This window comes from Syzygium oleosum, unplaced genomic scaffold, assembly GCF_021117445.2.
Source record: "Syzygium oleosum isolate NSW1041296 unplaced genomic scaffold, Sole_v2.1 Sole_v2.01, whole genome shotgun sequence".
NCBI classification, from domain to species: Eukaryota; Viridiplantae; Streptophyta; class Magnoliopsida; order Myrtales; family Myrtaceae; genus Syzygium; species Syzygium oleosum.
The window spans coordinates 33,239,540-33,263,102 of NW_026607485.1; the positions used below are offsets into that span (position 1 = coordinate 33,239,540).

Sequence of the window (23,563 nt, forward strand, 5' to 3'; positions counted from 1 at the left end):
TGAATGTACTCTACAATTATCAGTAGATCCATTTAGTCTAAGTCTGCAATATGGAGCCAATTTCTTAGTAAAGTTTGGATGAGTTTGCTGCAATATGGAGCCAATATGTGAATTAGATAGCATATATGTTTTCTTGGCCTGCCATTGTTAGTTTTTATTTGTAGCTTCATGGTTATTCTCTTTTGCTTTTGCCTGTCAAATTTGCTTTGTTACTTAACTAGTAGATGGCAAGTTCATCAAAGGAAAAGGCATTTTGGAGCTCGGAAGATATAGAAATCTTTTGTAAGTTGTGCATTGAACAAATTGAAAAAGGCAATTGTCCTGCAAGCAGCAAAAGGGATGGATGGACAGCCATAATTAGCAAGTTTGAGGGGTTTTCATGTAAGAATAAAGAAAATGACTCCCTGGTTTCGTTTTCAAATTTTACCTTCCTGAATGAATCAAATTACACGGCCACAACCCAATCGTTCCAAAAAAATCCACACTTGGTGGTTAAATAGTGATAGAGCAACGTACAACAATGTCTTGCAACGTTGTAGGATGTGATTTTTTTTCTATAAATGTCAATATGTATGTTTTACATTGCTCTCAACGCGAAAATATAAAAGTTACTATCATTATTTCTTTTTTTCAATTTTTAAAATTTAAAAATTAAAATACTTAATTTGGTCACACCAAAGAGCTTTGCAAATATATGTTTACCAAACAGTCTAGCATTTCTCCAAAGTCATTTTCAGTTATAGTTTACCAAACAGTCTAGCATTTTCCCAAGGTCCTTTGGGCTAAAGATCTTTGCATTTGGCCAAAGGCTTTTTCCGAAATGCTGAACCAAACGGGGCCTTAGAAAGTTTATTTTCCCGATCACCATCTTCAATTGTTTCTTTGACGTAGGATGAGAAAGCTCCATGATAGCTTTTGTTTTGTTCTTGTCAACTTCGATTCCCCTCTGATTGACCAAAAATCCCAAGAAATTTCCTGCTTGTATTCCGAAGGCACACTTGGCTGGATTCATCTTCAATTTGTATTTCCTCGTCCTAATAAACGCTCGCTCGAGATAATCCAGATGATCTTCTTGGGCTGATTTAACCACCACGTCATCAATATAAACTTCTAAGAATTTACCAATCATATCATGAAAAATCAAATTCATTGCCCGCTGGTACGTAGCTCCTGCATTCTTTAGTCCAAAAGGCATAACCACCCACTGAAAAGTCCCGATTGCACTAGGACATCTAAATGCTGTTTTCGGGACATCTTCCTTAGCGATAAATATCTGGTTATAACCCGAATGATCATCCATCAGGGATAACATCTCATTTCCCGATGCTAAGTCTACTAACATATCTGCCATAGGCATTTGGTATTCATCCTTTGGAGTGGCATTATTCAGATCCCGAAAGTCAATACAAACTCTCAGCTTCCCATTCTTCTTTTTCACAGGGACAATATTTGAAAGCCACTCTACATACCTCGTTGTTTCAATAAATCTTGCTTTCAGCAGCCTTTCTATTTCCTCCTTGACTTTATCCACCACATCCGGAGCAAACCTCCTTGCTAGCTGCTTATGCGGACGAAATCCTTTCTTGATTGGAAGGCGATGTTCTACAATATCTCTTGACAAACCAGGCATTTCATTATAGTCCCATGCAAAATAATCCTTATACTCTTTGATTAGATTAACCAACTTTTCTCTCATGTCCCCTTGTAAAAAAGCACTTACATATATCGGGCGGAAACAACCAGGCTCCCCTATATCAACTTCTAACAATGGATCTTGAGCCTCCATTGTCTTGTCTTCTTTGACTAATGGGTCTTCCCATTCATCTATACAATCTGAGGCTCCAATCTTTTGATGCGCCATTTCCGCCAAATGTGTAAAGTACCTTTCACAAACTTCTTGCAATACTGACTCGCTTTCCATATAGAGTATGTAATTCTTCCAATGCCAAGCTTGACTTAGGGATCCATTCAGCTTTCACATCCCCGAAGCGGCAATAAGCAAGGGACTGTGGATCTATCCCTGGTGTTTCAACAGCATAACCTTCATGTGCACAGTCTCGATATTTTCGGCAAATGTCAGTCCACCCGATTGAAGCATATCTCGAATCTGCCTCAACATATTCCACTTTATCGCCATTCCAGAATGCCAAGACTTGATGCAAAGTTGAAGGCACGCACTGATTAGAATGTATCCAATCTCTTCCGAGCAGCAGATTATATGAACCATCAGACTCTATCACAAAGAAAGTCGTTTTGAACGACTTGGACCCTATAATCAAGTCCAGCACTATTGCCCCCTTGACTTCGGTAACTTCCCCAAGAAAATCAGCCAACTGAACATTGGAAGGGATAATGTCATCATCATCCTTCCCTAATTTCTCGAAGTACTTGTAAGATACGAGGTTCAAAGTGGCTCCAGATCTACGAAAATTTTACCGACGACCTACCATTGACCTTTCCCCGAAATAACCAAGGATCTTAGATGCTTTGCTTTTTCGAAGGTACCTTATCAAACTTAATGGCTTCCTTGTCGGAAACCGGAATTTCGCCATGGCTATCTCCTTTTTCGAAATGTGTTCGGTATCTTCTTCCACTACCAAATTAGTTCCATACTCCGCTGGAAGTTTAGCATGGATCATGTTTATCCGTAATGGATGATCATATTTCTTTGACATTTTGGGGTAGCCAATTCGGTAACTCCTGTCACTTCCTCGTGACCATTTAGGACCCAAGTTCTTTTGCCCCACCTTTCCTTGATGTCTTGGGTTGAGGGCTACAGTGAACTGCCCAAAATTAACTGTCTGAGGAGCTTGTGAAACTTCTTCTTTTCTCATTTCAACTCGAGAGCTATTTCCCGAATCCCCTGGTTCTGATTTAATCTGATCTTTTTTATCAGGGTTTCTCTTCCAAACCCAATTACCTTTCTTACTGACAGATGTGAAAGGTAAATCCTGCTTTGCTGTACTTTTAGCTTGGCTATTCTGGAAATTCCTTTGCCTTTTTTCATCCGCTGAAAACGCCTCTTGATGGTTCTGTAAGACGCTTGTCCTGGCGATTTAACTGTTGACCATTTTCCTTCGGGAAGATTGTGTGGCACCTTAACTGTTTTTCGCTTGTAGATTTCCTGGGAATTTGATGGTGGTGGATCATCAAACTCATCTTCCCAGCCAGTCGGCACAATTGGTAATGACGGAGGTGTATAGTCATCCGTATCTCCGTAATAGACCACATAGTCAAACTTCCCACTAGGTTCTCCAAGCAATCCGACTTTAGGATCATCTTCTTTATATCGTTGCCATAAGTTCTTTTTCTTTGCAGGCTTGGGTAATGTTTCTTTTTCTTCATGGACCTGAGTGGCCGATTCCCGAAGTGGGAAAGCTGGTTGCGATCAATCATGGTGATATTCCTTCCTCTCATATCTACGACTAACATCTTTTCTTTCGGGAACATGTGTTGTTTGTCTTGATTGAACTTCATGATCTCTAGCTTGTACCGTACAATTTTCGGTAGCAACAATCTCAGATTTTACCTGTGGTCTACCTATTCTGCGGACAAACGATTCCGATCGATATCTCCCCCTTGTTCCTCTCATGTATTGGAACTTGGGTATTTCCCGATCCTGATGAATTAGCTCTTGGTGACAATGAGTGCAAAGTTGCTTGTTATCGTCGCCTGTCATCTCGTATGTTAACCATACTAATCATGTTCGGGAAAGGGTCTGTGTCCACTTCCATTGGGGCCTTGCCTTTGTCTTCAGCAAACTTAATTTTGCCTTGGCGAATTGCCTCTTGAATAGTCTTCCTAAATACAATGCAATTCACCGTATCATGAGTTGTAGAGTGATGCCACTTGCAATACCTCTTATCTGTCATTTCCTCCTTTGGCGGAATTATTTGCCCTTCAGATAACTTGATCACTCCATCCTTCAACAACAGGTCAAATATTTCATCCAACTTGTAGATGTCAAAGGAGTAGTTATTTGTCTCCTTAGCCTTAAACTTGGATGCATCTCTCATCCTGGCTGGCTTTAGTGCTGGGCACACATATGATTTTTCAAGCACCATAGTTGCTACGGCTATTTCATTCTCCTATTCGGCTATATCACCTTGTTCGGTATTTTCAGCAAATGCCACTGTATGCCTATTGTCCTTATTCGGCTTCTTATCTTTCTCCTTCAACAAGTGTTCATACTTGGAAACCCGTGCGTTCAACTTAAAGAGATCGTCAAATGCTTGTCCTTCAAATCTTTCTTTAAGGTTGAACCTCAAGCCATTAAAAGCCAAATCCGTGAACTCCTTTTCAGTAAGTGATGTTAAACATCGGTTTCTGGATTTCTTGAAACGTGCAATAAACTGATCTACCGTTTCGGTACCATATTGATACATCCTGGCCAAATCGGCTACCGTTACCTCTGGTACCGTTCGGTAAAATTGAGAATGGAACTGCCTTTCCATCTCCGTCCATGTCTGAATAGAATTCGCATGCAAATTCGTATACCAAGTGAACGCTGTTTTTGACAAAGACAGTGGGAACAACCTTAACCTTAAATACTCATTAGTTCCAGCTTCTCCACATTGTGCTAAGAATCGACCCACATGTTCCACAGTTGACTGATCTTCTTCTCCTGTAAATACAGCAAAATCTGGTATCTTGAAACCCCTCGGATATGGTATATTGTCAACCCAATCGGGATGTGGTTTCCTATACACTCGCCTTGGCATTCCTCTCTCTGCTCCCAATTGTTGCATTACCAATTCTGCAACTCTATCTGGGTTCCATGGCCTTAAATTTTGCTGGCCTAACCAAGGATCTTGACCTCTAGGATCGAACTGTTGAGGTCGATTCACCCCTTGCTGCTCCATGTTGAAATTAACGGGTAGTGGTGGTCTATAAAGAGGATTTTCTATCATATGAGGATATGGTTGAGGCGCAGGTGGTCTGATATGGTCAACATTAGGCATATTCATTGGTAGAGGTACATTCATCACTGATGGTGCATTTGTGGCCATGGAATTAATCAAATTAACCTCATTTGAGGCATTTTGAGGGAAATTATAAGCACTCACACCATTCACAAGGTTTATAGGGGTAGGATTCTCTGGCCTTGGTATAATTCTAACAGGAGGTTGAGAATTTGATCCCCCATTACCATTATATCCAACATGAGGAGGTCCCGATGTTGGTGGGAATGATGTTGTCCCAGGAGGATTTGCATAAAAGGGTGGAACTTGAGAAGATGAACTGGGACGCGATATTACCTCATTTATAGCATTGATCACCATGGGCTTTATCACATCAGTTACATGTCGCACCATATGATTGGTAAGATCGTTCTGCTGTTCCTCAAACATCCTTTTTATCGTGGCTACCAAGGTGTTATCTGGTGCCAACGCACGGGCTTGTTCTTCAGTTAATTGCCGAGGAATGTCGGCATTCTTCTCTACTTGATTAGCCGCAGAGTGTTCAGAACGTGCTTCATCAACTGAATTGTTGACGTTGCCGACCGGTATTCCTTCAGATTGCCTAGTTCTCACCATTTCTCCAAATCTTACCACGCAGGTCCCACCGGGCGTGCCAAAAAGATGTTCGCTCGTTTTACGACGAGAAATATCCTTCACCGAAACTTCGATTTTCGGTTTTTATTAAAGTAGGTTCTGTGGCTTGATTTCTAGGAAAATCGTGGCGAAAAACAGAGTGTAGTGCAGGGTTATATGGAAGCGGGTAGAAATTGAGTGGATTGAAAATGGATTTGAGATCAACAAAGTTTCTAACTACGTTACAATACTCCTATGAAAGCTGTAAAGGACTTGAAGGTTAACTAAAGTTACAGGAAGCTGTAAACGCAGGAAGTAAAAGTGCAGAGGAAACTAAAGTGCATATAAGCTTGAGTGTTTTTGCATTGTTGTTGATTTTTCTCTTCTTCTTTCTTCTGAGTATTTATATCTCCTGCTATCCTGTAACTGCTTGTCGGTTACTTCTTTGTTTTCGAACTTTGAATCTTGGCGCTTTCAATAACTGCCTTATCTACCCACGTTTTCCAATTTCATTGTCCACCAAAACTTGATCTCAATCGCTGGGATGACTTCCAATTTGGATAAATAATCTCCCACGATCTGCTCGTGCTCACTATCTCCGCTTTTTGCTCATAACTTCCTGTTGTCACGATTCACGTGGCTGGGTTGTGATCTTGCCGATTTTCGGTAGTTTCAGTATTTCCCGAAATGTAGACTTTTCATGTTTCGGTAAAATTACGGATTCTCTCCAATCACAGAATTCGGGATATGGTGTCATTCACGCTTACTACATTCCCGAATTTTATCCAAACGTACTTCGGCAGACGACTGAGCTCCATTGTCCATCGGATTTTGACATTAAACCGACTTGACATCTATGCCGATTTTGGTGTAAACACCACCATAACTCACACCTCCACAACTCCAGACACCAAGAAAAATCCCCAATTCGATCGTCCCTCGTGCAAAACCTTCATTGAATGTCCGGAAGTAACTCCAATAGCTACGAAGGATGAAAAAGTGAAATTATCATACAATAGTTGATGGGATTGGTTGAAATTCACAGTAGCTATGTGAAGATTGGAGGGTCCGAATCGAGGTATCGATCAGCGACGAATTGGAATTGAAGTGACGAGAGCAACCTCTCGATCGCGAGTTCAGAATCCGTTCGATCCGTAACGGATTGGAATTGAGTGGTGAGAGCAACCTTGTGATTGCGAGTTCGAAATCTGTTCAAATCTTTCTTTTTCTTCTTTTTGGTTCCACTTCTCCCTCTCTCTAATTTTCAACCGGAACAAAATACAAAGAAGGTGTTGTGTCTATTTTTTCGTTTTGTTAAGTTATTTTTTTAAAAAAATTTATCCAATCCGGGTTTATCCCACCCCTACTCCGGATTTCTTGTCTGGCATTTTATCCGAGTTTATGCAATCCGGAGGACGTTGCCAAACACCCAATTGGATAACCAAACTCAAATTTGGGCTACCAAACGTAGCTCGAGCATCTCTCATATCCGGCGGATCCATTGAACTATTTCTTTTGCACAAGCATTGATATTCACATGCAAGGACGGATCTAGAACGTTTGCTTGGTGGGACAAATGATACCCACCAAATTAGGTACGAAAAATAACTTATATTATTCAGACATCGAGTACAATGTTTTAGAAACTTAGTTAGCAATGCGTAGTTCTTGTGGCAAAAATAAGTTTTCACACGAATTTTGCCATCCTTATTCTCTTATATTGTGAGAGCAAAATAAAAGGCAATATTAAATCTTGACTAATGAATCCTTGTTAGAATTCAATATATGCTTTACTGAAGAAATTTTCAAAGTTTTAAATATTGTTTAAAAAGTACAATCTAGAAAAAATTTAGTGATGTAAGTGGGGGCAACAGTAGTAGCCCCGCGAATCACTCCCCTAGTCTGCTCTTGGCTGTCGTGTTTAGGGATTCAGTGTCTTAAAGTAATTAATTTTGTACATGTCATTGTTGTCTTAAGTATGAGAAAACACGATGGCAGGCTGAAAATAATTAATTAACCATAATGGGTGTAATAATAATAAAGGTTAAGTACAAGTTTTAGCATTTTAAGTTTCCTTATTGGTGACAGACCAAAAAAACGAAAGTTTCATTATTGGTGCAATTTGTCCGTTTGTCTTACATTTTTGTGCAATCAAGTTTTATATTTCTTTCGTTCGCGTGATCACGTCCTTGCATCGACGCTCTCGAATCGAAGATCGGGCACAAAACGAACACGTGAGGTCGATGGGGCCTCAAATGAGCGCCGTTCGTTGATACGACGAGCAAGAAAAAAGTAAAGAAAAGGAAGACGGTAGAGCGGAAAAGAAAGGGAGGGAGGGAGGGGGGGAGCAACCGAGTCTATCTAGCAACCAGCAAGAGTCCCACGATCCTCATCCGGGTGAGGTGAGGGTACTAAGCATCGAAGTCGGACGAGGGTTGTCAACATAGCCCGCAGTAATCGCTGATAGGGTCCTACGATCCTCGCAAAATGGCGATAGTGAGATCGTACGATCCTTATTAGGGCGTCGCACTAGCCCTCATCCCAACCGTGTCCGGCAAGGGTTGCCGGAAGTTTCGTCGGCCTCTTTTTCCCTCTTCCCCTTTTCTCTTGTATGTAGAAATTTTTTACCCTTGTCTATTGTTTGCTGATTCAGCACCCGATGTCCATTATGTTCCGCATCAACAATGCCATATCATCAATTTATTAGTGTTGGTAATGGAGCCATTGACAAAGGCAAACCATTGCACGAATCGAAAAGAAACATAGGAATTGATTGCGTAAAAATAAAAGTAGAGCATCACATCGAATAAAAGAGGATAATTCAGAGGACAAAAACTATATATAACTCTAATAATGTTATTATTCTTATTATTTTTCATAAGTAAAGTGAAGATGAAAAGGAAGAGAGGCGTGACTTACCCGAATGCATAGTTTATGCAACAGATCTTCTCCACACAGCAGTGACATGCGATATAACCGACTAGTCAAAAGCGAGATGTATGCGCGAATGGACCAAATAGGATGAGATTCATAATACACGTGTAGGTATAAAGATGATTGGTCGATGATATTGCATCATCGCAAATAGAAAACTATCCATTGCATAAAACACTTTTTTGCACCTTACACTTGCAAATACTTATTAGGGAAAAGACTACCAAAAACCCCAAATTATGTTTATTGTTATACATTTATTCCAAACTTTCTTTTTTATACCAAAAATCTCAAACTATGCACATTGTGACACATTTACCCTCCGTTAGGGTTCTATTAAAAATCTTCGTTAAAATTCTGACGTGGCACTTGCATGAAGTCACATCAGAAAAAAAAATTCAAAAAAGGTCACTGTTCATCGCGAGTTATTGTTTATCGTCTTCAAAGTTACTGTTCATCATCTTCTCACTCGACCAACGCTCTTTCGGAGCTCGTTCGTCGCTGCACACTACTGGTATGGACCTCCGGGAGATTCGTTGTAGCTGCCGACCATGACGGTCGCGAGCTCGAAGTTTGGCCATGGCGACTGCGAGCTCAAAGCTTGGCCATGGCGGCCGCTCAATCTCGAAACTTGGCCGAAGTGGATCTTTGCCTTCTGGGAGCTTCGTCGTCGCGAGAGTAGCCATGGCCAAGCTTCGAGTTCGCGGCAATGAAGCTCCCGGAAGGCGAAGATCCACTTCGGCCAAGCTTCGAGCTCGAGCGGCCACCATAGCCAAGCTTCAAGCTCGAGCGGAGCGGCCATGGCCAAGTTTTGAGCTCGTGGCGACGAAGCTCCCGGAAGGCGAAGATCCACTTCGGCCAAGCTTCGAGCTCGAGCGGCCGCCATGGCCAAGCTTCGAGCTCGCGGCGACGAAGCTCCCGGAAGGCGAAGATCCACTTCGGCCAAGCTTCGAGCTCGAGCGGCCACCATGGTCAAGCTTCAAGCTCGAGCCGAGTGGCCATGGCCAAACTTCGAGCTCGCGGCCGCCATGGTCAACAGCTACGACGAAGCTCCCGGAGGTCCAGGCGGCAGTGGGCAGCGACGGACGAGTTCTAGAAGAGCTCTGGCCGAGCGAGAAGACGATGAACGGTGACTTTTTTAAATTTTTTTAAAATTTTTTTCTGATGTAGCGCCACGCGAGCACCACGTCAGCGCTATGTTAGAGTTTTAACGGAGATTTTTAGCAAAATTCTAACGGAGGGTAAATGTGTCATAATGTGCATAGTTTTGGATTTTTTGGTGTCACAAAAAAAAAAGTTTTTGGTAAATGTATCACAATGGACATAATTTAGGGTTTTTTGTGGTATTTTCCCTACTTATTATAGTTACTTTAATTTTCTTACGATAAATATCACCAGAAATTATAAACTAATGCATCCGCGCCACATTTACCGATATTAATTTTCGTTTTACAAAAAATCTCAAACCAATACACCTATATCACATTTATCCCCAAACTAGTACACACATCTGCATTTATCCTAAATTGTGGCAAACTTGAGATTTTTCGGTGGTACATGAGGCACATGTGTACCAATTTAGAAGTTTTGCTGACACGAAAATTAGTCCGAGATAAATGTGGATTCGGCGTACCAAATTCACGGCTTTCCGCGATGCAGAAATTAGTTCAGGAAAAATGCGGCGATGGATGTACCGGTTTCGGATTTATCCGCGATTCGAAAAAATAAACCAATTTGGGATTATTTTTTTCCTTTTATTGTGTTAAACCTATTTTCTTATCATTGTCAAAACTCTACCTAATCCCAATTTTTTTTTATTTGTTTTGCCCCTCTCTATTGTATCCGCCCATATATTCGACCACAAGAAAATTTCGGTCCACGCGCGACAGGGTGTTGACTCGTCGGTTGGTTGACCAGGAGCGAGCGATCCTCTTGCACCTGACGTGGCAGGCGTGCGCGGCCGGGGACAAGAACGCGAAGTTTTCCACGGCCGCCGGTGATAAATACCCCCGACCGATTATTATAATTAGGGGATAATGAAACAAACAGTCCCTGAACTTTGGCTCAATATGCAATTTGGTCCATGAACTTTTAATTTGTTCAATGTGATCCCTGAACTTTAAGCTAATGTGCAATGTGGTCCCTGAACTTTTAATTTGTTCAATGCCATCCCTGAACTTTTGGTACATGTTCAATTCAATCCCTGAACTATATAAAAATGTTCAATACAGTCCTTTCCATTAATTCAAGTTCAAGGACTACATTGAACATTTTCACATAGTTCAGGGACTGAATTGAACATGTACCGAAAGTTCAGGGATGACATTGAACAAATTAAAAGTTCAGGGATCACATTACATATTAAAAGTTCAGAGATCACATTGAACAAATTAAAAGTTCATGGACCAAATTGCACATTGGGCCAAAGTTCATGGACTGTTTGTGTCATTATCCCATATAATTACGAGCAGATAATGCACGCACCCGAAAAAAATAAACGTGGCCAATTATTAATTGGAAAATATATTAGAGATTATCCAGATCGGCGGGGCCCACCTGATGAGTCGGAGCGCGGGTTGGCGTGGTGCGGGGGGGGGGGGGGGGGGCGGGCCCTATGGGACGTGGACAGCTGGATCCCGATCCCCCGGCACGTGTCGCCCCAGCGAAACCCTAAGTCACCGCCCTATCGGACACGGCCACACCACATCGTAAAACAGGCCATCGCACAATCTTTCTCTCTCCCCTGTCTGTCGCTCGCTCGGACACGCTGCTTCGTGTACGCGCGCTGCAGCCGCAGCTGCAACGAGGACCGTCGTCAATCTCCGCCCGACCGTCCGTCCGTCCGTCTTGGTGGTGTTGCAGGTGTGATTCGTTCTTTTGGCGCGTTCGGCGATTGGTCGGAGGGTGCGCGCTCGAGCCCTAATCGTCGAGCGTTTCGGATCCGACTCAAAGGAGAAGGAGGAGGAGGAGGAGGAGGAGGTTGTTCGAAGGGAGGAAGTTTCTAGTAGCTTCGTGGGATTCCAGCTGGATTTCCTCCTCTCTTTCTGTGTGTGTCTCTCTCTCTCTCTCTCTAACCAGGTCTCTCTCTCTCTCTCTGTCTCTCTGTCTCTTTCTATCTCCGTACCCGTATGCGTGCGCCGCGCGCGTGCCGGGTGTGGATAAGTTTCTCTCCGTTGGCGTTTGTTTTTTCTCCGGCGCTAATTTTGTGCCGGGGCGTGGCGTGACGGCGGCGCTGCTCGACGGCGAGCAAAATTTGTCTGTCGAGCGTTTCGTCATGTGTGGTGGTTGGGATTCGTGTGGTGGGAGGGAAATTTGAGCTTGACTTTACGTGGACGTGTTCTGCTGCTGCTGCTCTGGTTTTTTTCGGTGTCTTGGATTTGCTTTTCGGGCGTCTCGGGGATACTTGTCGGGGAAGTTAGCCGGAGATTCGGCAGTTTGTAGAAGGATGTTTTTATCGGATTTCGTACCGTTCAGGGGTCGCAACGGTCAGGAAGTGTCCTTGAGAAGATTGTGTGCGAGGGGGCTACTGTCCATCTAAATTTTTGGGACAGTAGAGAGAGCTTTGGCATTGATGTTGCGACTGTTAAGGAAGTTATGTACTATGTAGTGGTTCTCTCGAGAGAGAGTTAGATTTGGCTTTGTGGAAAAATTAGAGGGGTCGCAGACCGATGCCGCTGTTGTAGCCTCGCTCTTGGAGTTGTCGAATCGAAATAAGGATGGTGAACATGAAATCTCAAATTTACGAGTCGCGTGAAATATATTGTGTGGAATAAGAAGTTTTTAAGTAGGATCTCTCAGTGACAACCTTAGAGTAATTGGACTGATCCGTAGTCGGTGCAGCGCATTGTCAAGTATCGCAATTCAAACATACAGAGCAATCGTTCATGGGCAGAACTTAGTTTATGGTGTTAAACTATCGGAATCTAATGTTGCATCATTTGATAGGTTAAATATGATATATAATGATGAGCACGCAGATTCAGATCAAATCAGCAGATTCGTTCACGATTCAATATTTTAAATGTCCACCTAACAGTTACATATTGCATGCACCTTTAATTGAATTGAATCACGATATACCGATCATGGCTGGCTGAAATTAATGACTATGCTCGCTGTGATATAAAAGAAAAAAAGGAGTTTTCAGCTCAGGATTCCTTGATGGTCAAAAAGATGGAACAAAATAGAAGAACAGCCGATCCTGTGCTTTGGATTTGACTTCATCCCTGATTTTGTCTAGGGGACGAAATTACTTTTTCTTGTGCAATTGCTCATTATAATTTGCAGAATAAGCTCCTGTAGCATCTTATTTGCCCGATCCTGTCTGCTGATTGTTGTGGATCTTAAAGGTAGAAGTGCCCGTTAATGTATTGCAGACTGGCCGTTTTGCTGATTGCTCGTCACTCTGATGCTGTTTGATCGTATTGTTTGGATATGTAGTAGTACCATTGTTCTTTGGACCCTCAAGTTGATGCACAATGATCTGGAGTTGTTTGATGATATATTTGGTCTTTAACATGTTAATACAATCATGGAGGGGGGCATGCTCACGCACTCGAGCACATACCCATACCCTATATATATGAGAGAGAGAGAGAGAGATGTAGTCGGTCGGTCTCTTCTTTTGGGCATGCATAATTAGAGGTCTGTCCTGGATCTTTTGTTATGTGGAATGCATGCATTAGGAAAGGGAGCTGCCTACATGGTGGACTGGATTTTCTGTTTGTTATCAACTAAAGAGCTGACGGATATACCATGGAAGAGTTGTTTATGTGTGATTAATTCTACTCAATGATGCCTGCAGGTGTCTCATAGATATTACAAAGTGTAAGTGTGATTAGCTAGGGACAATTTACCATTAAAAGGTTTTGGGATCTCTCCTGAATGGGGACCGGAGAAGAAAGCACAACTCCTAAGCCTTCCAAACCTACTTCTTCAACTCAGGTATGATATCAGGATTATGTTTCGCTAAGCGATGTGCAACTTTTATCCTTCTGGAAGAAGGTATTTGATGTCAGTGTCTCCTATGCAGGAAATACCAACTACACCATCATATCCTGATTGGTCAAGTCCTATGCAGGTCCTTAGCAGAAACTTTTTGGCTTTCTTTTGATATGCAAGTCTAGTTATAGGTGGAGAAATGCAGGTGATGTCCTGATAAGTTATTTATCAACTTCCTTGTTAGGCTTACTATGGCCCTGGAGCCACACCACCGCCTTTTTTTGCTTCTACTGTTGCTTCTCCTGGCCCTCATCCTTATCTATGGGGAAGCCAGGTGAATTTCCTCTTTATTTGGAAACAATGTGCCTGTAATATTTTCACTAACATACAACTTTGCTGTTAGTTTGGTTGGATGAGACAAACTTATATATATATTTTATATTATTTTTTGAAATGTGTGCAGCATCCTTTGATCCCACCATATGGCACGCCAGTGCCGTACCCTGCCATATATCCTCCTTATGCTCATCCTAATATGGCTCCGGTAGTATCTTCTCTCTCGACTAGATTGGAATATGCTCCTGAACACCTAGTGTTTCTCTTTCTAATGCAAACCAGGAAAAGAAAACGTGGGAATTTAAGAACGAACAAAGAGTAGGAGGAGACTCTCCATCTGATTAGAGGAAAGCGTCGATCTCATTAGATTAAACTGTCATTGCTACTTGTGTAGACTCCAGTTGCAGCACAAACCAATGTAGAACCAGATGGGAAAGGTGCTGACGGAAGAGATGGAGCTTCAGCTAAAAGATCCAAAGGAACTTCTGGAAACAGCGGTTTGGTTGGTGAGAAGGCTGCAGATGGTGTAAAGGCTACTTCAGGCTCAGGAAATGATGGGGCATCCCAGAGGTTGGTATAATTGCTCTCCTTTCTCAGATCTGGGATAGAAGAGCTGCTTGAATTTGTTGGGTCAGATAATGTCTTTGCTTGTTCGCAGTGCTGATAGTGGTAGTGAGGGTTCATCTGATGGAAATGAGGACAACAGCCAACAGGTGTGTCTTGAACATCATTTTTTTGGTGCGTACTGGAACACTGTAACGTCGCATTCTTGTAGTGGTGAACTTCGTCTGAAGCATTTGTAATCCATGTTGAGTTATACTTATTCTGGGAGCTTAGGTTTTTGATTCATCGATAGATTGAGATGGTCGTTTACATGCGCTAATTATAAATGCTCCAATTATTCTTCAGGAATTCGCTGCAGGTAAGAAAGGAAGCTTTGATCAGATGCTTGCAGATGGTATATATCGCACTTTTCTTTCAAAGCTAAAAACTTCGAATTTTCTTACTATATGTTGAAGTCTCTAACCATGGTGGCTTTTTGCAGGAGCTAATGCGCAAAATAATACGGCAATAATGCAAGCTTCTGTAACAGGGAAGCCTGTAGTCGCCACTCCTGCAACTAATTTGAATATCGGAATGGATTTGTGGAATGCATCCTCTGCTAGTGGAGCTGCAAAGATCAGGCCAAATACTGGCGTTGCTTCATCAGCTCTTGTCCCAACAGGAATGATGCCTGATCAATGGGTCCAAGTACGGTACTGGAACTAGGATCTTCTTAAGCGTGCTGACATTTTTCCATCGTTGATAAATAATGAAGAACAAACCAACAATAAAGCAAGAAAAAGTCCTTTTTTCCTTCTTTTCACGTAGTAGAAAAAGCATTTTATGTGTCGGTCACTTGGCTGATATGGTATAATCGACCAATCGTATTGTCCACATAATATGCTTGTGATCCTACATGACGATTAAATTTTGAAACCACCCATTTGTGATTGGCTTGTTACACTGTGTTGCTACCACATTGTTGTGATGAGCCACTTTGACATTTGTGTGCTCAAAGCTCTTAATATTATAGACTCAACTGATAGTGTGTGCTTAGGAAGAAAATATACTTTACTGACCCCCTTCTCTTTTAAGTAAACGATACCCCAAAAAACAGAGAAAAGTAGTTTCAGGAAGTAATGGTCATGAGATGGTGTCAGCTTTCCCTTGGATTGGTCATTCCCAATCTGGAGGTAACATGGACCGGATGGGCTCGATAGATATTTGATCCTCTCATGAGGCATCTGCCTAGCTAGTGATTTGTTTATCGACATGTTTTTACAGGATTTTGCTATCCTACCGAGCATATTGTCTTTAATGTGGCATGCTGATACGGATGAACTTTTTCTTAATTTTTTTATAACTTGACAGGATGAACGTGAATTAAAAAGGCAGAAAAGGAAGCAATCTAACAGGGAGTCAGCTAGAAGGTCAAGACTACGAAAGCAGGTATGATGCACATTCGAGTGCTTTTGTATTTGTTATGCTCCTTGTGTTTCCCAGTTAACCTTCTTCAACGAAGCTCCTTGTATCTCAATAGGCACATGTGCAGTCCTTACGCATCCAGTTTGCACTTTATTTTGTTATCATTGTACTTGTATTTGGGAATTATCAGAATTTTTACATGGGTCAACTGGTCCTTTCCAATACTTACATGGGAAAATGACACCATCAGTCCCTGAATCTTGAGCTAATCTGCAATGTGGTCTCTAAACTTTTAATTTGTTCAATGGGGTCCCTGAACTTTAACCCAATGTGTAATGTAGTCCTTAACATTTTAATTTGTTCAATGTCGTCCTTGAACTTTTGGTACATGTTTGATTTAGTTCCTGAACTATATGAAAATGTTCAATGTAATCCTTCCATTAATTTTAGCGTAGGGACTACACTGAATATTTTCATATAGTTCAGAGATTATATTGAACATGTACCAAAAGTTCAAGGACCACATTGAACATTAGGCTAAAGTTCAGAGACTATATTGAACAAATTAAAAGTTTAGGGACCACATTGCACATTAGGCCAAAGTTCAAGGACTATTTGTGTCATTATCTCTACTTACACTGATAAAATCAAAGTACCCCGCTTTTGTAGTTTTTCTTTTTAATGAATAGTAACTGTGGTATGAAGTCATTGATTTCGGTGCGCTTAATTTTTATCATTATGTCGATACTTGAGTTCTGTGATAATGTTTGTTCATCATATTAGCCGCTTGTCTGATTTATGCATAACTTTATCTCTCTTTGGTAAAGGCGGAGTGCGAAGAATTACAGGCACGGGTGGAGACACTAAGCAATGAGAATCGCACTTTGAGAGATGAGCTTCATAGGCTTTCAGAGGAATGCGAGAAACTTACATCCGAGAACAGTGCTGTCAAGGTTTTGGATAGAGCAGACTGTTGCATTCAGTTCTCTCCTTCTTATTTTACCAACACTCTCGAATTACCCGCTCTATCTTAGTGCTGGCAGATAGTGCAGAGCTGGCAAATGGACAAATTTCATTATTCACACCTGTTTCTGTGCATCTTTTTTATTTCTGTTTTGATGCTTGCTTAACAGGAGGAATTAACCCGAATCTGCGGCCCTGATGCAGTCGCTAATCTTGAACACAACTCCACTTCAGTCCTTCAATCACACGGAAGTGAGGAGAACAGTTGAAGGAGGAGAGAGTTTCTATTGAGAATAATGAAACACAGAATGCAGCAGAAATAACATCGACCTTGTCAAACTATTCTATTGACGACGGCGACTCAACACGGATCTCCTTGGTCTCGCTAATCTTATACCCTTGACCCCTTTCTTTCTGTAACTGTAATTCTAGTATACATAGTTTCTTCTTAAGTTTGAGCCATAGTAGACAACATGCACATTGCTTGTAACACTAATTGGCCAGAGCAGATGAGGACGGATCTGGAGGTTACAACACTATCGCACTTTCGTTTTTTTCTTGTGAAGTGCTGCCATCCATAATTCTTTGTATCATGAAGCAGTGTGATCTCTTGCCCAATTCTTTGTATTCCTATGAATACTTGTCTCTTTCTTTTTCAATTGGAGTTTTGTTTGGTCATTCTATGGTCGTTAGGAGGGACGGCGAACCTAAAGAAAGACGACTAAGATTATGCGCAGTCGCATCGATGTTGGAGTTACCATCTCGGGCATATGATTTCGCTGCTTCTCGAGGTTGTGTTGAGTTTGATTTTATGCACTCGTTTTCTTTCTGTTTCATCATAGTCTACACATGATCGTGCACATCTAGAGATTCCAGTTGTGTATGCGCAGGCGCAAGGAGATGAAACATCCTCAGCATACGAAAGCTTGTCAACTCGCTCGCAAGAAGAAAATCGCGTTGTTGAAGTGGCGGTTGTTTTTCGACTGTCATGCAAAATACTTTCGGCCTCGAGCATGGTCGACGGTTCGAGTCTTGCCCCGCCTCCGTCCTAATGTTGCAAATTCTCGATCCCTCCAATGATTCAGTCTCCATCAAGTCACCGTATGCAGACTCCATTGCATCCATGTCAACCGATGGTGATGGGTTGGACAGAAATCGCCATGAGATACGCATCGGCTGTGAACTAGAACTACAGCAAATCAGCAGCACTTTCTAAAAACCTCTAGTCGATGTTTGATTCGGCGCACTCCTTGGTCATCCCATCGACTGATCAATCTCGTGTCTTGTCCGCGCATATTAAGCAGATGACGCGACACTCCTTAAAATTTGTCGAATTCCTCGGAAGATTGTCAATCAAAAGTAGGAAGTCCATCAACCTCGAGGTCGCTCAAATCACATGACCAACAGAAAGAGGACAACCACATCTAAACTTGGGAACGAAAAACTTCAGACAACCACAACAAACAATAGTATCGTCACGTGCTCGCACGTGTCGGCTCCTCCTCCTTCTATTCCTCGTTTTCTCCTACGATAGGCATTGGTTTTCTCACCTATTTAATCGCGCATTCTCGATTTACCTTAGTTGATACTACTATCATGTCGTCCGGTTTCCATACCCTCTCTGCTCGGAGCATCGATACAAGAAAAGAAAAGGCCAGAATTGAAAATTAGAATAAAATAAAAGGGGGGGGGGGGCGAAAATGATGACAACACGAAGGTCGAGGATGAGAAGAAGGGGACGAAAACCTATGATGTATACCCACCAAACATGTTTGTGTTTGGATTTTATATATGCAAGTAAGTCGAGAGCTTTTAACCAGGAAAGACGAAATCACACCCCAATAAGACACCATCATCACCACAAAAAAAAAAGAAAGAAGAAGAAGAAGAAGAAACAAAAAAATCGGGTCAACGGGGACTATTGTGCAATTAACGGGAACCCTCGAGGACCCTAACCCCTCCACCACCCCCCCTCGCTCCTCCTAAGCGAGAACTAAAACCTCCACGCTGACGTGGCGACGAGGGCCCTGTCGTGCCAGCACAGCACCAGCTCGGCCTGCCGCTTCGCCACGCGGAACCCCCTCACCTGCACCTTCCCCAGCAGGCACTCCGCCTGGTAGTCCGCGAACTGGCTCAGCCTCACCGCCCTCATCCCCGCCCCGTGGAACGCCTCCCTCCACGGCGGCGCCGCCCTCCTGGCCGCCGCAGCCTCCACCGCCGCCGCTATCCTCGGCCGCAGCAGGTACGCCTCGATCTTCCTCGCCCAGTCCCCGCCGCCGGTCGCCGCGTCCACGGACTCGAACACGGTCGCGTAGTGCTCGAAGCAGCCGAGGAAGCTCCTCTTGAACGACGCCGGGGGGGCGGCGTCCGCCCACGGCTCGGTGTCGACGAACACGACGATGCTGGGGTTCAGCCGCCGGACGTCGCCGAGGAACCTCGCGACGTTGCTCGCCGGCCCGAGGCGGTGGAGGATCGCCGGCGACAGGTGGACCGCCAGGCTCTCCCCGTCGACAAACCTGATGGACTTGAAGGACAGCATCTCGAAGGTGCGGACGAGGACGAACTCGACGTCGCACCGGAGCTTGAGCTCGTGCGCGTACTGCGAGAGGTTGTCCCTGATGAGCTTCGTCTCGATCGCGAACTCCTCCGGCACGACGGCGGTGATCCTCACGATCGGCGGCTGGACCTTGCACGAGTCGGCTCGCTCCGCGATCTCCTTCATGAACGAAGCGTAGTGGCCACCGAAGCCGATGTCGAAGTCGACGACGTGGAAGAGCATGGAGCCGTCGAACGACTCGAGGAGGGCCTGTATCGCCGTGAACTGCGTAAACATGGAGATCGGAGAGTTACCGGAGAAGGCCTTGTAGGCTCGGATCGTCTGGACGATGTCCGGCCAAGAGGAGAGCCGAGCCGGAGCCCGGTTGGAGCCGGACTGGAGGAGAAGCAGCGACTGGAACGCTTCCTTGAAGTAAAAGGCGGCTCGCTGGAGGGGCTTGCCGGCCGGAGAACGGAGCCGTTGATTGAGCCGCGCCAATATCATCTGCGCCAGCTGGAGCTCGCTCGAGTCGAAGCATTCGGCGGCCTGGATCAGCTCGCCGAAGAAATCGGGCCCGAGACCGCCGTTCCATCCGGCGGGGGAGTCGGCGCACGAGTCGAGCGGGTTCGGGTAGGCGTCGGAGAGGGCGAAGTCGTGGGGGAGAAAGTGACCCGGCGGCTCGAGGTGGTGGTGGTGGTGGTGCTGCTGCTGCTGCTGGTGCTGGGGTGGAGGCGGCGGCGGCGGGAAGGCGTCGGAGGGGCAGACGTGAGGGTTGGCCTTGAAGGGAGGTACGGAATCGTCGTGGAGGCCCAAGTCCCTCATGATGGAGTCCCAGTCCAGGGTCTGGAGCACATGCTCGTCCCAATGGAGGGCGGCGGACCCATCCTCGCCGTCGCCGCCGCCGCCGCCGCCGCCCCCGCCCCCTGTCAGGGCGGAGACCTCGGGGTGCTTGTCCGACGCGGGGCTGCGGAGGTCGAGGACGGAGGTGGGCTCGTAGCAGAGGGGCGGGGGAGCGGCGGCGGAGGCGGGCTTGAGGGACTGGGCTGCGGCGGCGGCGGCGGTTGTTTGCGGTTGGGAAGTGACGGGAACTCTCATAGCTCGGGGGAGACGCACCCTTTTGGCCCCTTTGTCCCCTGTTTCGATGGGACTCCGGTCTTTGGGTGTTGGAGGAGAGATTTGAAAGTTTCGAGTTTCGGAAACGGCGGCGGCGGCGGCGGCGGAGGAGGGAGGTAGGAGGAGGGAGGAGGGTGGGTGGGGGAGTCCGGTGGAGATGGAGGGGGTGGGGTTATATGGTGGCGGGAGGGGCCGGGGATGGGGCGGTGGTGGAGGGGATGGATGAACGAAGGAGGAACGAGGATGACATGGTCGACAAGTGTCGGAGATGATGGGCATAATAATCTCTTTGCGGCTTCAACTTCAAGCCTCTCCTCTTCCCCTCTCCTCCCTCCTCCTTCCTTTTTCTCTCGTGTCAAATTTACGATTGGACCTCGGCCCCACCCTCCCACCTCTTTTTTATTTGTCTTTTTTCTTTTTTTTTTTCTCGATGAGCATCGAAAAGCGGCGAGAGGAGGCGACCGGCGCTGGTGAACGGTGGTGATGGCCCCGGGGTAACGTGGCACGAGCCGTTCGAAGACTCGCCCTGTAAAGGCGGATCGAATTCGTGATCTCGTTAGGAGACGGATGGCCTCCTTTGGAGGAAGGGATTACCTCATGTCAATGTCAAAGCATACCACGGGCCTAGAAGGTCTTAAAGTGGATTTACATATCGCTTACCAAAGGGGACTTGGTGGCAGCGGGATTCGAACTTGGGTATGATGTGAAGAGAGTTCGAACCTAATCAGCTGAGCCAATCCACTTTGACGTTATTCGATAAGTTTAAACTTCAATCGTAACTCTTGTTCACGTTTTATACAGCTTTCTTTGTGTGTGTGCGCGCGCCAATATATATGAGCACGAGGTCTTGTGAATAATTTTGATATCTCATGCCTCAATTTTTTTTTTACAAAGTGGAATATTTGCATTTGAAGTCGTTGAGAGCGATTATCCAGCTTTCGATTATCATATTAAAGACCATAAGCTTAAGCCCCCAAACCACACCCCATAAGTGTAAAAAAGAACTTTACACGAGTAATCTTACCCATCATTGATTTAAGGGTCTTAATTAGTCTCTCTCTCTCTCTAACTATCCGTTCAATGGTAAATAAGGTCGCTTGTGAAAAAAAATATATATATGTTGGGGTGTATGTTACAATCACTCAAAAAAATCAACTAAATTACCGATTTTTCTTTGTGACAGGAAAAGGTTCCTTTCTTTTGTTGTTAGCATAATTTTGCTAACAAGAGATTTCCTTTTTTCCTTTTTTCCCAAGTTGATTAGAGAATTCAATGGCAATCCTTTTGAATTAAGTATATGTGTTTAACATACTAAAACAAAGGGCAAATGACACAAATGATCCCCGAACTTTGGCTTAATGTGCAATATTGTCTCCGAACTTTCAATTTGTTCAATATGGTCCATGAACTTTACCCAATGTGTCATGCGGTCCCTGAACTTTTAATTTGTTCAATATGATTCATGTACTTTTTGTAGATGTTCACTTCAGTCCATGTACTTAATGAAAATGTTCAAATTTGTCATTGAGCTTGAATTAATGAATGGACAATATTCAATATTTTCATATAATTTAGGAATTAAATTAAACATGTACCAAAAATTTAAGATTCATGGATCACATTACACATAGGGGTAAAGTTCATGAACAATGTTGAACAAATTAAAAATTCGGAGATAAAATTAAACATGAGGCCAAAGTTCATAGACCATTTATTTCGCTTTCCCTCAATCAAAAGTACAAACCACTTGGGACCTAGCTCAAGCTCCAAGAAATGATCAATGGATGATTGCCCTAGAGTTTTACACAATCGAGCCTCGACAACAAGTTGGCAAGCACGTCATAATCTCTCCATCATTAGTCACTAATCTCATCATGATTATGGCAAAAGACTGCTTCCGTGCTTTTGCTTCCTTCCTTTTGACCGCGGCAACCGAGGAAGAGAGACTCGAGAGAGGAGGGAGGGAGGGAGATAGGAGGGACCTTATCGTGATGAGAGTCCCAAAAGGCAGAACACCATTATAACTCGGGAAAGCAAATCTCCCGAAGCGCCAAGCCCCTTTCACCAACCGAAAAACGACAAAGGGGGTCAAATTGCGGGCGTTAAAGCTCCGAAAGCTTGGAGTTCGCATCCCCCTCGAAGTCCCCAAAGCTCAAAAGGAGGAAAAACAAAGCAAAAGGCGGAGCCCCGCCACCCAAAAAGACGCAGGGAAGCAAAAGGAAAAGGTTAAAACAGAAGCCAGCACAAAGCCCACCTCCCCACTCAAAGTCGCACTCGTGAAAGGGGGAGGGGAAAAAGGTGGAGAAAGCGGTCTTCCAACCTTCAAAAGTTTATGCAAAGTCGTGGTTTTTACAACTTGGCCCACAAGAGAGCATGGTTTTGGCATGGATACGGTGGAAGCGCGAGGTAATGTACCGAGACTCTCGTTGAGGATTCAACATGTTGAGATACACATGTCGGATAAGTAGTGTGGCATGAAGTAGTTAACATATTCTAAGTGACCCATAATTCTTTGGATTAAACTTTAGAATAAAGGTGGGTTAACCGGATATGTTGACAGGCTCGGATTTATGTTCTCTTTTGGCCTCTTCCGCTGGGGAAGGTATCAGGCTTTTGTACGTATCAGAATCAATGGTTGATTGGTGCTCCACTTCTGACCTAATAGTTGTTCTTGCTCCACCCCCAATCTGTTCATGTTCCGATGAAGGAATCTTGTGGTCTATAACTCATTATATAGCTTGTTTAAGCTTTTGAGTGAATGTATGTCCAATTGGATATATTAACGAGGCTTGGTTTTAGGTTTCCTCTTGGCGATTTCTCCGGATAAAGGTATTTGACTTATGTTGCGCACTCCCAACGCAACACATGACCTACTTGGTTAACTATCGACCGACCGTCAATCACGTTATTATGTTTGACATCGATCCGGGCAAAAACCCGCATCGCAAAGGCTAGATGCAGTGCTCCCATCAGGGAGCGTGAAAAATAAGCTTTTTACCGACCGCCCTCCCGATGTGAATGGAACTCGTGAAAAGGGTTTGTGTTTTACTTACACGACGATGAGGAGGCAAGCCGCCATTCAGTCTTCCTTTGAAGATAGATGGAAATTATTGACAAGAACCTACCGTCTTTCTTTAAATAGTAACGGTCACTTTTCTTCTTTAATATAAAAACATAGCAAAAATAACAAGCGCCTCTCTCTACATCACAACAGCCAATTTTCGACCGTTAATGAGGG

The 23,563-nt window shown here is 44.1% G+C and overlaps 2 protein-coding genes across 4 annotated transcripts; one reads left to right on the top strand and one right to left on the bottom strand.

The window, feature by feature from the left end:
• The first annotated feature begins 11,209 nt into the window (after positions 1–11,209).
• On the top strand, positions 11,210–17,354 carry LOC115682545 (G-box-binding factor 1). 3 transcript variants are annotated; one of them, XM_056314805.1, is made up of 12 exons: positions 11,210–11,518; positions 13,273–13,412; positions 13,501–13,548; positions 13,654–13,743; positions 13,873–13,953; positions 14,140–14,315; positions 14,404–14,458; positions 14,655–14,703; positions 14,791–14,996; positions 15,660–15,737; positions 16,541–16,666; positions 16,847–17,354. In XM_056314805.1, exons 2-12 carry the CDS (start codon positions 13,353–13,355, stop codon positions 16,943–16,945), a joined length of 1,068 nt encoding a protein of 355 aa, XP_056170780.1. In that variant the 5' UTR covers positions 11,210–11,518; positions 13,273–13,352; the 3' UTR covers positions 16,946–17,354. The 3 variants fall into 3 exon arrangements, with proteins under 3 accessions (XP_056170780.1, XP_056170784.1, XP_056170787.1); XM_056314809.1 differs by having other exon boundaries at positions 14,655–14,667; XM_056314812.1 differs by having other exon boundaries at positions 14,655–14,667; positions 14,839–14,996.
• A 1,076-nt stretch (positions 17,355–18,430) lies between these two features.
• LOC115682568 (scarecrow-like protein 15) lies at positions 18,431–20,654 on the bottom strand. Its single transcript, XM_030606825.2, has one exon. The coding sequence runs from the start codon at positions 20,602–20,604 to the stop codon at positions 18,670–18,672; it is 1,935 nt and encodes a 644-aa protein (XP_030462685.2). The 5' UTR covers positions 20,605–20,654; the 3' UTR covers positions 18,431–18,669.
• Between the last annotated feature and the right edge of the window lie 2,909 nt (positions 20,655–23,563).